This window comes from Oncorhynchus tshawytscha, linkage group LG16, assembly GCF_018296145.1.
Source record: "Oncorhynchus tshawytscha isolate Ot180627B linkage group LG16, Otsh_v2.0, whole genome shotgun sequence".
Taxonomy (NCBI): Eukaryota; Metazoa; Chordata; class Actinopteri; order Salmoniformes; family Salmonidae; genus Oncorhynchus; species Oncorhynchus tshawytscha.
The window spans coordinates 23,642,745-23,659,586 of NC_056444.1; the positions used below are offsets into that span (position 1 = coordinate 23,642,745).

Here is a 16,842-nt window from a genome sequence, read left to right on the forward strand (position 1 = left end):
TTCCACAACACACGTCCACGTGTTTATGTACAGCTGACAGTCGGCAAACTCAGCATCACAACAAACAGGAGGGGCAGACACCTGGTAGCTACGTTGAATAATGATGTATTAATCTCCATGTCCGTTGACACAAACTCCGTACATGTCTGTGTGTTGCAGCTCGAGAATCGGGATGTTAGATTTACTCAGTGGATTTATTTTTTATTAAAATGTTTTTTTTTTTTTTAAGTTTAAAAATAAATAAAATCAGGCCCTACTCATTTCGACATACTTTTAACTCGGATCTCATATCTGTATACATGGACAGAAAATTGCGTAGTTGGTAGCAAATGCATGCATGTTGACAGGTCTGCAATTTTAGAATAAAGCTGTAATGTAACAAAATGTGAAACTTTCGGAAAGCTCTGTACCTAGCTAACCACACTCAGTCGCCACTGGCTTTGACTGGTCTTATCAGCCGATTAGGGGAAAGCTTATTCAGATCCACGAGTTATTTAAGAAGTGTCTTGGGTGTAAATCTCCTAGAGCTTCGGCAGGACAAATACACAGCATCATGTTTCAGAGGCAGTCGGCCCGACCCGGGGCCATCCGAGGCCAATGGTATTCCCGTCCTGTTATGGCATTCTGAATGCATCAGGATTTTGGCTTTGGGGTCTGGAGATGTCCAAGACCTGCAGAACAGGCTAGGGTTGCTAGCGGCATTTCCCTGCTGACCAATCAGAATGCAGACCTTGGAGCGAGTGGTGGGGGTGGCAAGGGGTTGAAGGGGGTGAGGGGTTTGGAGGGTGACGGGGCAGGGGGTGTGAGGGGTGGAGGGGTGTGACTCACCAAAGCGGGCATAGACGTCAGTAACAGCCTGATTCATAGCCATGTCGATCAGACCCCGGCCAAGACAATAGTGGGGGAAGATCAGCAGCATTTTCTTCAGCAGCTGGTTACACTTATACAGCGCCTGAGAGAAGCAGGAAGTTAGAGTGATACATAAATAAAGGGAGGGAGTGGGGGAGAGAGAGAGAGGGGAGGGGGAGGAAGAGACAGAAATGGAGGGCCAAACCACACAGTAGAATCCAGTCACTCAACAAGTACTAGTATTTGAAGAGTCATTGAGCAGGGGGTAGAGACAGACAGGTCTGTGAGTAAGTACAGGAAGCATTTATCCCAGGCTGTGCTCTCCACTCACCGCTGTGCTGTCAAACAGGTCAAGGATGAAGGTGATGGCACTGCTGTTGATGCCAATGAACAGGTTGATGCAGGACAGAGAGACGTAGGCTGTGCTGGGAATACTGAAGATGTAGGACATGGGGTACATCATGGGCGTCACAGACCACCTGCAGTGAACCGAGACAGGTAGGGAGGGTTTTACTCATCGTTTGATCAAGCTTATATTTTTTAGGATCATCTTAACATTTACATGTGGTCCTTGCCTAAATGTTCATTCTAGAAGAAGGGTTTCCTCTGGTCCAGAATGTCAGCTTATTCTGTTACTGTTGGATGGAGTTGAGTGGCGTGAGCAGCACTATAAACCTGCTACAGGTTTAGACCCATTAACACCACTCAAGTTCTCGTCGCCTGTATCGCTGTACAGTACAATCCATTAATCATTTAGAGCATGCTATAAAGAGCGGTTCGAAGATGCACTCTCCAAGGATAAATTACCGCTAACCTAAATCTGTAACCTTCCACATTTAGCCCAAGTAAACAGGGTGTACTGTACTGTAGTACACTGACTTACCCATAGAGCATGAGCAGGGCTGTCAGGGGTTGGAGGTTGGTTGGCGACGTGTAGCACTTCTTGTCAAAGACCATGAAAATAGCCACCACCAGTGCTGCACTGATAGAGTAATTCACCTGATGAGGGGGAAGTGGCACAATGAATGTCAAGCCCTACGTAGAACGATCAAACGTATCTCTCAATCCGTTGGGCTGTTTGAGTAGACACGTATGCCCTTCGGTAATAAACTACATGACATTAGGTGGAATACGGTATGTCACAGATGGTAAATAGCGTTTCTACAACCTATCACTTCACTGTGATGATCTGCCATGCCATATTGATATAGATCATTTAAGAGAGTGGGTAGCCTCGCCACGAACCGTTTTGGCATGTCAAGAACTTGGTGTGTGTGTCAATGTGAGATTGGAGAGAGTATGACGGGAGACATACCATGTCCCAGAGGAAGTTGGCCATCCAGTAGATGACGGGACTGACCCCGCTGACGAACTGGAGGTGTTTGGCCTGGGTCACCCTCTCCTGGATGAGGTAGAGCACAAAGGAGGCTGGGACAAAGGACATGGCGAAGACAACACAGATAGCCACCATCGCATCCACTGAGGTGCTCAGACTAGGAGAGGAGAGGAGAGGGAGTAGGGTTAGATAGCCACCACCACATCCACTGAGGTGCTCACAGGGACACAGAACAGGGTTAGGTGATCCAGGAGATCTGTCTTTAATCACCTCGCCTGATTGGCTAGTACTCACACAGTGACCTAAATTATCAAATCTCCTGAAAGGCCAGTACTCACACAGTGACTTCAGACAATTGTTCCTTGGTAAGGTTGAGAGGGTGGTTGATAGTGGTGATGCCGTATACATCCAGGCTGGCATCTTTGGGCAGGTTGGCTCTGAGGATGGCGTTGTTGGCCACGTTCATGAAGGCCACCATGGCATGCCAGCCCTTGTTGTTGTACCACACCTTCAAAAATACAGAATGGACATTCTAGTGAATCTTCTTTTGCTGGTGTATGGTACAAAAGTAAGACAGTGGATTTGCAGTAGAGGGTTAAATTGTATACAGTGTAGACAAGTGCAATATATGCCTTGCCTTGACATTGTATTCACTCTCCATGTATCGGAGGAAGGTTCCTATGTCCTTCAGAGTTTGTTTGGAGTATTTACCCTGAAAAGAAGAGTACCATGATTGGTTACATGGAGAGTTACAGGGCTGTTGAAGTGTGTAAAGATCCACACCAGAGACATCTTTAGTAGTCGTACCCCAGTAACATTGAGCAGTCGTCCCAGCTGTGACGCTGCGTCCTGGATGGTCTTAGGGTCCACATCTAACACAGGAAGCTGTCCCCCGACAGATATACCTCCATACCTGGATGACAGACAACAGACAACACAAATACCTCCATATCTGAACACCAGGAGTAAGACAACGTACTCAGTGAGAGCTAAAACTCCTTATACAATAACGGTACTATGCCCCTGGCCACCAGAGGGCGGTACAACATCACTTTTCGTTACATGACGGCCACAAGCAAAGGTAACACCCACCTAGCTCATTGCAAATGCACTACGTTTCGAATTTGTAAAATATGGAAATAGTACCTTTGTTCATTCACCCAGTATTTGCTCTTCAAACTGAACAAGAAAGACACATGAATTCTACTATTAGAGCTGTGTATGTAGAACAGAAGAAAGTAGATGAAGGCTGAAATAGTTCCACAGTACCTGGCCTTGATGAGGGAGGGGTAAGTCTTCACCAGGTAATCAGAGATATTCCTGCCTGTTAGGTCCACCACAACATCACCTGTCGACTGGATCCTCTATAATGCAACGCACGCACGCACGCACGCACGCACGCACGCACACACACACACACACACACACACACACACACACACACACACACACACACACACACACACATGTATAACTGTGTGCATGTATAACTGTGTGCATTGGTGACTGACTGGGATTTAAACCGGGGCCACCTGATTACCACAATATTGTATCAGCCCAGTTAAAGCCTATGCATATGTCTCCACTAACCTGTGGTGGTGTTATCCCCCCTGCTCCCTCAGGGCAGACAGGCAGCATGGTGAGTTTCCTAGGGGTACTACACTGGCAGCCTGGGGAAGGGTTAACTGCGGTCCACTCTGGTCCATCCAACATGTCTATCAGAGCAGGGTTCAGTAGCGGCATCTCCCACTCCGTTGTGATGTTATTACATGGGAAATCCCTATACCGTGAGCACGCATGAACACATGCACATTGTTACACTTGAAGTGCCTATCAGGATCAACATGATACACAAAATCATTTTTCGGGCATATGCAACGACGCCTCCCTCCTCCCCTAGTGTTTGTTACTTTTGGGCATACAGTAGCCGACATGATATCAGTAACTATGACATTCTTTAAGAAGGTCTCAAACTCAAGCCTAGCGCACATCTGGCCTGCGAGTTGCTTTCTGGCCCCCAGACTGATATCTGACTCCTATTGGAATCGAGTCTTAAAGTGATGCTATACTTTGACACTTAGCAAACAGAGGATATTGTATGGTAAGTGAACTGTCCCTGGTCAACACTCACTCCAGAGGTTCATCCACCATGCAGCGAGTCCCAAAGCCAGGCTTGTTCAGCAGCACCTCTCCAAAGTACCTCATCTCAGGGTCCAGGATACGCTCGTTACTGGAAGATGGCACATCCAACAGTCAACAGCAGTCTTTATCAAACGTGATCAAAATCCACATAATCATTCGCGACTTTTGCGTTCTACTCATTGTGTTGTGCCAGTGGAACTGCACTTCCTCAGACTGAATCTGCTCTGAATTGGCTGGACGAGTGATTTAACAAATGGTGCTAGACTCAGGGCAGGGCAGAAGTCTCTATGCTCACCTGAAGAAGGTGAACTGTCGTCCATACATCCAGGGACTAAGGGTCAGGCTGGGGTACTCTCCAAACGGAGGTACGATCGTAGTGAACATCAGTGATACGAACAAAAAACTGGCAGGCAAAACTATCTGAAGAAGCCAAACAAAAGGACACAGGGACGTTTCCATATTCAAATTCTGCATCATGAAACTGGAACCATCAAGAAATGTGTAACATTATTGCACATTATTATAAATAGGGATTTATAGCCAATGCACATGATAGAGGGGACACAAAATGCACGGCGCAAACAGCCGTCTGTGGAGAATGGTACCTGAGCAAAGAAGTCCTTATGTGATCTTGTGGCGTGGTGAAACCGTTTGATGAGCAGGGCAAATAACTGTTTCAGGACCAGACAGACACCTTTGACCTGTCTAGAGCCCCGCCCCTCGCTGCCCTCCGAGCCCCCAGAATTCCCCTGCCTGTTGGCCTCGGTCTCCCCGTCTGCCTCTGTAACGTAGGGAGAGGTTGGGAGTTAAATGTTCCCTGTCTGCAGACAGAAAGAGTGATACTACACAGCTTAAATGGTCTTCTACAGTGATAGCCATAAACACTCTGCATGATCTGCAAGCCTGCAGCGCCACCACTCAGCGTAAGACTGAATCTATGACAGCTTCCTGTAATGCCACTAGAGAACAGTATATGGGTCAATAATTGACGTTGATAGTCTTAGTTTAAAGGCCATGGCTTATAAAATATCTGTTCATTATAGCCATTGCAGCATTATAGCCATTGCAGCATTATAGCCATCGCAGCATTATTGCCATTGCAGTAGTTTCTAGCTTGTTGCTTGTAGCTTGTCACCTTCAGATTGGTCGACATAAAGTGCTACTTTGTGGTGTCCTACACTGGGTCGAGGTGTCTGCTGCCACAATCTCTGGTCTGGGGGGTAGATGACGGCAAATTCAACATAACTGTCACACACATAGCATCACAGTACAGTACTGTACAGTCTTCACACAGAACAGCACAGTACAGCTCTGTACAGTCTTCACATAGAACATCACAGTACAGTACTGTACAGACCAACACACAAAACATCACAGTACAGTACTATACAGTCCAACACAGAACATCACAGTACAGTACTGTACAGACCAACACACAGAACATCACAGTATAGTACTGCACAGACCAACACACAGAACATCACAGTACAGTACTGTACAGACCAACACACAGAACATCACAGTACAGTACTGCACCGACCAACACAGAACGTCACAGTACAGTACTATACAGACCAACACACAGAACATCACAGACAATACACAATTTATAAAAGACATACAGTTCAGATCTTCCTCTTTTTAAATTACCTTGTGTAGTTTTGCCAGATTTGGCTTCACCATCCGCTGTCACTTTCAGGAATATCTACAAGAGAAAAAGAAAGTGCAATGGTACATGGCCATCAAACATGGAAACATGCAGTGGACTGATGTATTGTGACTGAATATAGGCTCACCTCCTCCAGTGATGTGTCGGAGACCCCGAAGCTGCTGAGGCCGATGTCAGAGAGGGTTTCCTCCAGCTCTCTGAAGAGGGAGGCGTAGGCCCTGGGCTGGAAGCCCTGGTTGGGCAGCAGGTAGGTCAACTCCTGGCCGATAGCCTCGATCAAACGGGCCTCTGGGACATGGTGGTGGACCAGCCCTGTGATGCTTGACAAGTCACCTGGTAGGGAAAAACACACACACACAGACACACATACAAACACACACACAAACACACATACACAAACCGAGTCAACCTTAGTGGTGGAACCAATGTCACCTGTTACAAGTATGTTACAACACAAACAGAACATACACAGATGCAACAGCTATTGAGGAAAGTGGCCATGTGTAAAGGGGCTTAATGGTCCCGTATACTTTATGTCACCTCAATTCCTCAATGAAAACCTTACCGTCCATCTGTCTGTCCGGGGTTTTGGCTTGAGGTGACTCTTCTTTGTACGTGGTACAGGTGGAGCATTTACACGAACACTCATCAGTACAGTCACACTTCATCTAGGACAAAGAGAAAACGGCATCGATGACACGCACCTCTGTCTAGGCAATGAAAGCACTCACTCACCCTAACGCACACATCCCTCTCTCACACAAACAACAACACACTTTAGAGGCTCTTTCCGAGATCGTATCCATCCCACCTTGGTCCTGGGTCCCTCGTATTTCATTCGTCGAACCAGGGTGAGGTAGAACCCGGCACCGAAGCAGTTCTTGAGGAAGAGCGGGGAGCCGCAGCAGTGAAGACGACCCTGAGAGATGATGGCCACACGGTCACTCAACAGGTCAGCCTCGTCCATGTGGTGAGTGGACAGAATCACTGTACGTCCTGGGGAGGTAGAGAGAGGTAGAGAGAGAGAGAGAGAGAGAGAGAGAGAGAGAGAGAGAGAGAGAGAGAGAGAGAGAGAGAGAGAGAGAGAGAGTTATATAGGGTTAGCATTATGAGATGGCATTTAATATTATACATTTCCGATGTTGGTAAATTCTAGTTAATCAGCTGTTTTTCCTGCTCCATCCAGCAGGAGTATTCGGTTGTAACACTCACTACCGAGTTCCAAACTGCCTCTGTAAGCAACGTCAGCACAATAACTGTTCGTCGGGAGCTTCATGAAATGGGTTTCCATGGCTGAGAAGCTGCACACAAGCCTAAGATCAACATGCGCAATGCCAAGTGTTGACTGGAGTGGTGTAAAGCTCGCCGCCATTGGACTCTGGAGCAGTGGAAATGCGCTCTCTGGAGTGATCAATCACTCACAATCTGGCAGTCTAACGGATGAATCTGGGTTTGGTGGATGCCAGGAGAACGCTACCTGCACCAATGAATAGTGCCAACTGTAAAGTTTGGTGGAGGAGGAATAATAGTCTGGGGCTGTTTTTCATGGTTTGGGCTAGGCCCCTTAGTTCCAAAGAAGGGAAATATTAACGCTACAGCATACAATGACATTCTACACGATTTTGTGCTTCCAACTTTGTGGCAACAGTTTGGGGAAGGTCCTTTCATCTTTCAGCATGACAATGCCCCCGTGTACAAAGCAAGGTCCATACAGAAATGGTTTGTCGAGATCGGTGTGGAAGAACTTGACTGGCCTGCACAGAGCCCTGACCTCAATCCCATTGACCACCTTTGGGATGAATTGGAACGCCGACTGCGAGCCAGGCTTAATTGCCCAACATCAGTACCCGACCTCACTAATGCTCTTGTGGCTGAATGGAAGCAAGTCCCTGCAGCAATGTTCCAACATCTAGTGAAGGCTGTAATAGCAGCAAAGTGAGGACCACATAATTTGGTAATGTAGTGTGTTCCAATTACTTTTCAATACAATTCAAAATAAGTATTCAGATAACCTTCATTTGAAAAAACAAGTAGTTGAATATTATAATGTATTTGTAAATACACTTGGAAAGTATTTGAAAAAACTCAAATACACTGACTCAAATACACTCCTATGCATTAAACTGAGGTATTTAAAAATAATATTTGAAATAAGTATTTGAAAATACTTTCAAATCTATTTGGTAGACTATTTTTTTAAACAAAAAAAACAATCAAATACTTAAATAAAAGTTATTGTTTTGGGCTGTGTATTTGAAAATACTCTAATTCACAGAAAAAAAAGTATTTAAATAACAAATACTTAAATAGACATGTAATTATAAACCAGGTCTGGTGTGTACCTGATCGGTACTTGAGTAGTAGGTCCCAGATAGATCGTCTGGAGTAGGGGTCCACCCCCGATGTGGGCTCGTCCAGGATCACCACCTTGGCACCGCCCACAAACGCCATAGCAACAGACAACTTCCTTTGCATGCCGCCTGAGAGGAGAAGATGAGGACAGGAGGAGAGGACAACAATACTGGTATCTCATATCTTGATTATGACACTCTAAACACAAGTTAAAGATGAGAAGAAGTGTTTGTTTCATCATCGCTGGCAGTGAAACAGAACTAGCAATGATGAACTATATACTGTAACTGTGCCCGAGGCCCAACACAGTGTGTGTGTGTGTGTGTGTGTGTCTGTGTGTGTGTGTGTGTTTGTGTGTGTGAAACCTGAGAGGTTCTGTGCCTCCTCGTCTCTCTTGTGGGGCAGGCCCAGATCCTCCAGCATGTTCTCTACCTCCAGCTGAGCCTCAGACAGAGACCTCCCCTTCAGCAGGCTGTAGAACAGGATGTGTTCTTCTACGGTCATACTGAGAGAGACAGAGAGACAGAGAGAGACAGACAGACAGACAGACAGACTGTGGTGAACAGCTGCACTCTGCTGAATGTGCTCCTTCGAGGGGAACACCCCAACAGAGTGGGATTTTATGAATCACTCAGCTACATCCTTTTTGCATTACATTCTTGTTTCATTATGATCTTGTCCCAACATACCCATCAGACCAAATAGTCTTTATTAAACCTGTAGACACACAGAACAACATCTTAATCTCCATAGACAGAGATAAATTAGACCTGTTTAGGAAGTACCCGCACCTTACCTCCCCCTCCCCACGCACTAACGCAGAAAGAGAGGGGAGCGAGAGAAGAGACAGAGGCTAAGAGAGATGGACAGAGAGGATGAGGGAAAGAGAAAGAAAATAAGTGTGCAGAGAGAGACATGGACATGGTGGAGAGAAAGACAATAGACAAATGCATCACCACATCTAATCAGTCCTTGTGTCTATATGACTCGTTAACCCACTGAGGCAGCAGGCACTGTAAGAGGTCACCTACTGGTGAAAGAGGATGTTGTGTTGGGGACACATGCCCAGAGAGTGCCTGATGGTGTCCATGTCTGTCCGGATGTCCTTCCCATAGATGGAGGCTGTCCCAGAGGTGGGAGGGAACATCCCCGTCAGGATAGACCTGGTGGAGACCACACAGAGGGACAGAGGATGTAGAGGACAGACAGAGTCACATGGCCAGATGTCACAGTCATAGTCACTACACCTACTGTCACAAAGCTGTCCCCCAACCAGTGGTTCTCAATCTATTTTGGTTGATCACATTCTGCCCAAAGAACCTGCTCATAGGTCAGGTATCCTAGAGGATAGAAGGTACCACAGGTTGAGAAACACAGCCCTGAACTGATTCAGATGGTCAAAATGTGAATCATTTGACTGTGGGTGACATACAAGGTGGTGGTCTTCCCAGCTCCATTATGCCCCAGGAAAGCAGTGATCTGGCTCTCATAGAAGGTGATGCTCAGTCCGTCTACCGCAGGTTTTTGTCCCCTACCAAACACCTTGACCAGGTTCTGAACACACACACCCTCCACCAGTCCTGCCGGTTCCCCCTCAAAGTAGGCATGGCTGGGCTGACCTGGGGGGGAGAGGTGAGAGGTTGGAGGTCAGATGTTAAAGGTCATTGGGATTGGAGTTGTGAGGTCAACATCTGATACAATTAATAGATAGAATCCAATATAATCAATACAATCAGATAGATGTGAACAACAAGGTTACCTTGTCAGGGTATTATAGTGTGTCATTCATATTATACAACGTCTACACTGTAGTGTGCACTGATAAGGCTGGAATGGGTGTACTGTTACACAGTTGTTACAGGGTCATGAAATAATGTTGTTTGTCTGTGCTGATAGTGAATAATAACTGTAACAAAGCTGTTTATGTTATTTTTGCCTCACAAAAATAGCAACTTCACATGACCTTCCACCACATTGCATCATGACCTGAAAGACGTTATTTTATCTAGTCACTTCATAGCCCTAATCTGACAAATCGTTGCTGATACACCATTGAATGAGATGTCTTAAGAAAAACAATGGCGAACAGTGAAGGTGAAATCAGGGGAAAGGAATGCTGCCACTTTGACTGTGTGAAAGGGAGCGAACCAAACGGGAGCTGAATCACATATTAACTAACTCTGACTGAGGGAAATGTACCAATGTGTCAGTCTGTATTGAGACCCGACCTGGAGAGCAAACACACTCAAGGACAGCGGGTTCCCACACACTGCCTGCCGCTAAGCATTATGGGCCGGGCAAGCAGGCCACAGAGAGAGAGCGAGAGGGAGAGAGCTCTATTGTTTCAAACCTCATCAGCGATTCATCAGAGATGCTGGACTGAGACAAAGAGTCCATGGTCCTGATACTTACATATTTAAAAAAAAATCCACTTAGTTATTCTCTTTAGAAGACAAGTGGATTTATTTGAATGTATTTTTACCCTCTTTTTCTCCATTTTGTTTTTCCTCCTGGTTCTTCTTGTTCTCCTCCTCCTCCTCCTCCTCCTCCTCTGTTTTCCCCTTCCCCAGCCTTTCTCGTTTGTCCTGGTGTTTGCAGGATGGCAGCTCCTCATCTGGTGCCTTAGTCTTCTGTTCGTCACCTGGTTCATGATTGGTCTTCTGCTTCTCTTCAGCCTGGTTTACCAGGTTGTCAAACCTGGGTTTCTCCAATTCTTTTGGCTTTGGGGGTCTGGAGTTGAGCCAATAGGAGGGCAGGATGGGGAAATAAAATGGCCGACCAATTCCATACTGCCCTATAGGAGAAACGAAATAAACACGGAGGCGGTGCTGGTTTTAGAATCCAATCATCAAATAAGACCAATAGTTATGAACATCAACTCCAAAAGTACAAAAGTAACCAACTGGTGCTGAGTTTCAACATTACTCCTTCTATGACATTCATTATGAGTTTTTGTAACTGATTAAGGCATACTATATGCATTTCTGCCATGAGTCATAGCATTATAGCCTGGTCCAATATCTGTTTGTGCTATCATGTCGACTCCAAACATGGCATGACAAGGAGTGGCATGATGGCACAAACTAGTACCTAGGCTATTAGCATGGTGGTTACCTGGGAAGACGTTGTCGAGGTACCAGGCAAGGACTGCGTAGAGTACAGTATCCAGGGCCATCATAGAGATGGAGGTGAGGAAGGAGTACTCATCCCCCTCCAGAGGGCTGGTCTGGATGTTGTCCCACTGCAGACCCAGACCCTGCTCCTCATAACGGGACAAGTACTCTGTCCCAAAGCCAAACGCCACCTGGGACATCAGGCTCTGAGAGGACAGACATGGAGAGACAGGCCACGGAAGGAACATCACCTGATGTTAGCTGTTGAGATGGTTATCTAAACTGACTGTATGAAATCTTTTTAAAGGTGTAAGACAGCAAAAACAGGTCTGGGGTCAGGAGTCAGAAGCCACAGTATGTACCAATGTCCATGCTAACATACTGTATCACTTAGAACGAATGCCAATACATTTCTTCATGCTAAGTGATATGCTAGTGTGGATATTGAAGCACAGCTAGAAGAGTAAAGAATGAAGATAGGTACATGTGTCCCAGGGGGGACTAATACGGAGGTTACACACTGCCATGATCTTGTCATCCTTGGTGATGCGGTCCTGCCATGCAAAGCAGAGGATGTGGGGCAGGTAGAGGGTGAAGTAGATGATACCGCTGCAGGCTGCAGCCAGGTTGGCCTTGTTAAAGAAGACACTGAGTAGGAAACACTGCATGATGGTGGCCGTGGTGAAGGTTAGCAGAAACAGGAACAGGATCAGAGGGTTGCTGTAGTTCAACACCTTACCACCCTGGAAGACAGAATAAAGAATTGAATTGGTTTGAATTGAGTCCCTATTTGCATCATGCACAAAGGAGAAGTTACACATTGAATTCACATATAATTGATTGTTACAAAATTTGGGGGACAAAAGTAAAAGGTTCTAGCTTATTTTCCAAATCTTCCACTAGAGGTCACAACGGTACATTCAAAACAGCAGCCTTCTGAGAGGCTCTGATCTATGACATAAATTAACATTGACCAACTAGCCATTTTGGTCATTTACAACTTGAAGCCAATTAGGACTGACCATAATGATCACAGTGAGCAGGGAAGTGCTGGCAGCCATCATGAGGAAGCTGTCTATGAACCATGTGACCCACAGAACCCCATTGGTGACCCCCATGGTCTTCAGGGTCTCTTTGAGCCTGAGCTCCTTCTCCAAGACGATGCTCTTCACGGTCATAGACACTGAGTAGACCCACGCCAGCACCATGAAGATGGGGAAGCAACGGTTCAATGTCAGCATGAAGCTAGAGGAGGAGAGGTGGTACGAGAAAAGAAAGGGAAAGAGGGAAGGTGGAAAAGAGAGAGAGAAGACGAAAAATAGGAAAGGGGGGAAGATAGAGAGGATATAAAAATGATGGGGGTAATAGATGAGAAATGACCATCAAAAAATGCCATTTCTAAATGCAACAATAACATTTAACATTGACAGGCGTGTCACTCACAGGTCGTCCACGTAGCATGGGTACGGCATCTGTTGTAGGTAGACACCGAGGGGCCAGTCCTTGCCTGTCTGGGTCCTGATGATGCCATGCTCTATCATGTCTTGCAGATAGGCAAACCCCCCCCACACGTAACGGAGATCATCCACAGGGTCGGCCCTAGGACCAGGGTCCCAGTATCTGTGGCCAGAGGGAGAGACATAAGGAAGAGAGGGGTATATCTGAGGGCTTGATCTGCATTTAAGCATTTGGAAATGGATTTGTTTTTAAATGGATATGTTTGTCACTAAGTTACCTAACAAAGACAAATTCCACACTGGGCACCATACCTGAAAATCCCATTAATCCCATTTCAAGTAAGAGTTGCTTACGTTGCAAAACAGTTCATACAAGCATCATGATCTTGAAAGTAACCCTGATGAGTACGTAAGGTAAGGTCAAATCCACTCATTCATTAGGGAGTTATGTACACTTACCTGTCCTTGATCTTATTGGTGCGCTCCACTGAGTCGATGTCCATGCGGATCTTGAACCGGACGTGGGGTGGAACCTTGGTGGTCCAGGGGTAGGTGTCCATGAAGACCAGGCCAGCCCAGAACTTACTCTCCCCCATCAGACTCAGAGCTCTGTGGGTCATCTGCTCCTCATCGTTCAGCCCAGAGAACTTATCCAGGATCAGACACTGTGGAAAGAAATTCATGGATTATGTACAGTGCATTTGGAAAGTATCCAGACCCCTTCCCTTTTTCCACATTTTGTTACGTTACAGCCTTATTCTAAAATTGATTAAAAAAATAATATTTATCTTCAATCTACACACAATACCCTATAATGACAAAGTGAAAACAGGTTTGTACAATTTTTGCAAAAGTATTTAAAAAAGAATACAGAAATACCTTATTTACGTAAGTATTCAGACCCTTTGCTATGACACTCAAAATATAGCTCAGGTACATCATGTTTCCATTGATCATTCTTGAGATGTTTCTACAACTTGAGATGTTTCTACAACTGTGGTAAATTCAATTGATTGGACATGATTTGGAAAGACATACCTGTCTATATAAGGTCCCACAGTTGACAGTGCATGTCAGAGCAAAAACCAAGCAATGAGGTCGAAGGAATTGTCCGTAGAGCTTCGAGACTGCATTGTATCGAGGCACAGATCTGGGGAAAGCAACCAAAACAATTCTGCAGCATTGAAGGTACCCAAGAACACAGTGGCCTCCATCATTCTTAAATGAAAGAAGTTTGGAACCACCAAGACTCTTCCTAGAGCTGGCCGCCCGGCCAAACTGAGCAATCGAGGGAGAGGGGCCTTGGTCAGGGAGAGACCAAGAACCCGATGGTCAGTCTGACAGAGCTCCAGAGTTTCTCTGTGGCGATGGGAGAACCTTCCAGAAGGACAAACATCTCTACAGCACTCCACCAATCAGGCCTTTATGGTAGAGTGGCAAGACTGAAGCCACTTCAGGCACATGACAGCACACTTGTAGTTTGTCAAAACACACAAAACAAACAAGATTCTCTGGTCTGATGTAAACCAAGATTGAACTCTTTGGCCTGAATGCCAAGAGTTACGTCTGGAGGAAACCTGGAACCATCCCTACGGTGAAGATTGGTGGTGGCAGCATCATGTTGTGGGGATGTTTTTCAGCGGCAGGGACTGGGAGATTAGTCGGGATCGAGCGAAAGATGAACGGGGCAGTACAGAGAGATCCTTGATGAAAACCTGCTCCAGAGCGTTCAGGACCTTAGACTGGGACAAAGGTTCACCTTCCAACAGGACAACCACCCTAAGCACACAGCCAAGACAACGCAGGAGTGGTATCTGAACAAGTCTCTGAATGTCCTTGAGTGGCCCAGCCAGAGCCCATCCTTGAACCCGATCTAACATCTGGAGAGACCTGAAAATAGCTGTGCAGCAACGCTCCCCATCCAACCTGACAGAGCTTGAGAGGATCTGCAGAGAAAAATGGGAGAAGCTCCCCAAATATGGGTGTGCCAAGCATGTAGCTTCATACCCAATGAGACTCGAGGCTGTAATCGCTGTCAAAGGTGCTTCAACAAAGTACTGAGTAAAGGGTCTGAATACTTAAGTAAATGTAATATTTCAGTTTTTATTTATTTATTTTTGCTTCGTCGTTATGGGGTATTGTGTGTAGATTGATGAGGGAAAAAACAATTTAATCAATTTTAGAATAAGGCTGTAACATAACAAAATGTGTCAAAAGTGAAGGGGTCTGAATACTTTCCGAAGGCACCGTACCTTGTGCCATGTAGGTACAGTATTAACATAAACTTGAATTTGGAAGGGGGAACCATAACATTTGTGGGGCATTTTGGTTTCTATATGAGATAGAATAACAATAACACACACACACACACACACACACACACACACACACACACACACACACACGCACACACACACACACACGCACACACACACCACCCCACCCCATCAGGTCCTAATTGGGGCCACCAGTGTTTGTGGACTGTGGACTTGGACATGGGTTCCCATCCAGGGGGCTGGGGGGCACTAAGGCCAGTGTTGGCTAGGGGGCCCGAGTTCAGATCCACTCTCATCCACTCTGACACCTCACCACCAGGCCTCCTATTGCAGCTGCTCCTCATCTGATTGAGCCATTTAACAAAACACTACCTATTACCACCATGGAGGTCCTGCATGGGCCCAGGGGGAAGAACTGAGACAAACAGAACCACCAAGACACACACATGCAGAGGAATGCACGCAAACACACACAAACATGCACACACAGACGCGCACACACACACTCATTAAGACTGCATAACAAACCATACACACACACTCATTAGTTTGCATCACCCCTCCCTAATAGCCTCCAATGACAAAACTGTTGCTACACTCTTCAATCAGACTATGCCATTGCTGTGCTGTACACAAGCCCATCGGATTCCGTAGACTGCGTTCATTGTGGCGGACCTGAAAGAGGGTGGTAAGACTGACAGCTGTAGCGAATTGGGCTAAATCGGGCCGGTCTACTCTGTCACACTGAAGTGCTGTAAGCCTCACGGAAGATAAAGACAGAGGGGCCATGCGATCCACACAGTGAGGACCAGGGTGCCATTTTACCCCATTCTGCCACCCCTGGGGCAAGAGGCCTTACCTGCTTACGCTGATTAGTATCGAGGGGGCGAGGGGCGAGTTGAACTGTTCCCAAAGTGCTTTGAGGGGCCGAGGGGTGAGTTACACAGTTTGGCCTACTCAGATGGAGTGTCCTCGGAGAGACAGTGAAGGGAGAAAGGCCCGGGTGGGTTTTCTACCCTCCACTAGATTAGTAGGGTACAAAAGAGACTGACAGCTTTGCTTGTTGTTCTCCCTCTCCCCCTCCTGAGCAGATTTACATGTCTTTAGTAAGGGGCAAATTAGAAGGCCATTGAAAGGCCATACAGCGATCGTATGCTTATATCACATAGAGTGTGTATTGAGTGGGTGTTGTTGTCTGGAACTGATTCATGTTTATAGAAAGCAACAAGCGACAGGTCTGAGAACTGTGCTCAATATTTTCTTGTGGAGAAAACCTGCGAATTTGGACGTTTGGCATTTTGTATTGAGAAAGGCAATGCAGATTCTGGTGAAAAGCTATAAAAAAAAGTATCAAACCCATGAATCAAAAGACCAAGGGTTATGTTTCCGAAAATATAGTCTCGTGGTCGTCAATCCACACCATTGTGAATGAAATCTATCATAGCTTGCAGCCCAGCCCAGTCCACTCTAGTCCTGTCCCAGTCCTGACCAGCTCACCTCTCCATACTGGTTCATCATACGGATGACTTGGTCTGTGAAGTTGAAGACATTCCTCCAATCAAAGTTGGCCATGTCATAGTCCCTGTCTTCTATTGGCCCGTTGTACAGGAAGTTGAGGATGTGTTTTGAGGAGAACTCTGTGTCCTGT

The 16,842-nt window shown here is 46.1% G+C and overlaps 1 protein-coding gene across 2 annotated transcripts in view; it reads right to left on the minus strand.

The window, feature by feature from the left end:
• Positions 1-16,842, minus strand: part of LOC112215532 (retinal-specific phospholipid-transporting ATPase ABCA4-like) — a 48,596-nt gene that overhangs the window by 12,330 nt on the left and 19,424 nt on the right. Inside the window, exons 12-40 of one of the 2 annotated variants that reach the window (XM_042299003.1) lie at positions 16,692-16,842; positions 13,378-13,583; positions 12,905-13,081; positions 12,484-12,706; positions 11,983-12,204; positions 11,463-11,667; positions 10,831-11,142; positions 9,781-9,967; positions 9,380-9,511; positions 8,714-8,853; positions 8,339-8,476; positions 6,808-6,992; positions 6,562-6,664; positions 6,124-6,329; positions 5,978-6,032; positions 5,463-5,540; positions 4,933-5,108; positions 4,623-4,747; positions 4,317-4,415; positions 3,776-3,965; positions 3,455-3,549; positions 3,332-3,364; positions 2,993-3,098; positions 2,823-2,897; positions 2,524-2,693; positions 2,165-2,342; positions 1,733-1,848; positions 1,181-1,328; positions 829-952 (exon numbers count right to left, since the gene is read on the minus strand). The exon at positions 16,692-16,842 is cut by the window's right edge and continues 47 nt beyond it. In XM_042299003.1, the coding sequence (XP_042154937.1) occupies positions 829-952; positions 1,181-1,328; positions 1,733-1,848; positions 2,165-2,342; positions 2,524-2,693; positions 2,823-2,897; positions 2,993-3,098; positions 3,332-3,364; positions 3,455-3,549; positions 3,776-3,965; positions 4,317-4,415; positions 4,623-4,747; positions 4,933-5,108; positions 5,463-5,540; positions 5,978-6,032; positions 6,124-6,329; positions 6,562-6,664; positions 6,808-6,992; positions 8,339-8,476; positions 8,714-8,853; positions 9,380-9,511; positions 9,781-9,967; positions 10,831-11,142; positions 11,463-11,667; positions 11,983-12,204; positions 12,484-12,706; positions 12,905-13,081; positions 13,378-13,583; positions 16,692-16,842 (4,355 nt within the window). The remainder of the gene's footprint in view (positions 1-828; positions 953-1,180; positions 1,329-1,732; positions 1,849-2,164; positions 2,343-2,523; positions 2,694-2,822; positions 2,898-2,992; positions 3,099-3,331; positions 3,365-3,454; positions 3,550-3,775; positions 3,966-4,316; positions 4,416-4,622; positions 4,748-4,932; positions 5,109-5,462; positions 5,541-5,977; positions 6,033-6,123; positions 6,330-6,561; positions 6,665-6,807; positions 6,993-8,338; positions 8,477-8,713; positions 8,854-9,379; positions 9,512-9,780; positions 9,968-10,830; positions 11,143-11,462; positions 11,668-11,982; positions 12,205-12,483; positions 12,707-12,904; positions 13,082-13,377; positions 13,584-16,691) is intronic. The other variant, XM_042299004.1, reaches the window with a different exon arrangement.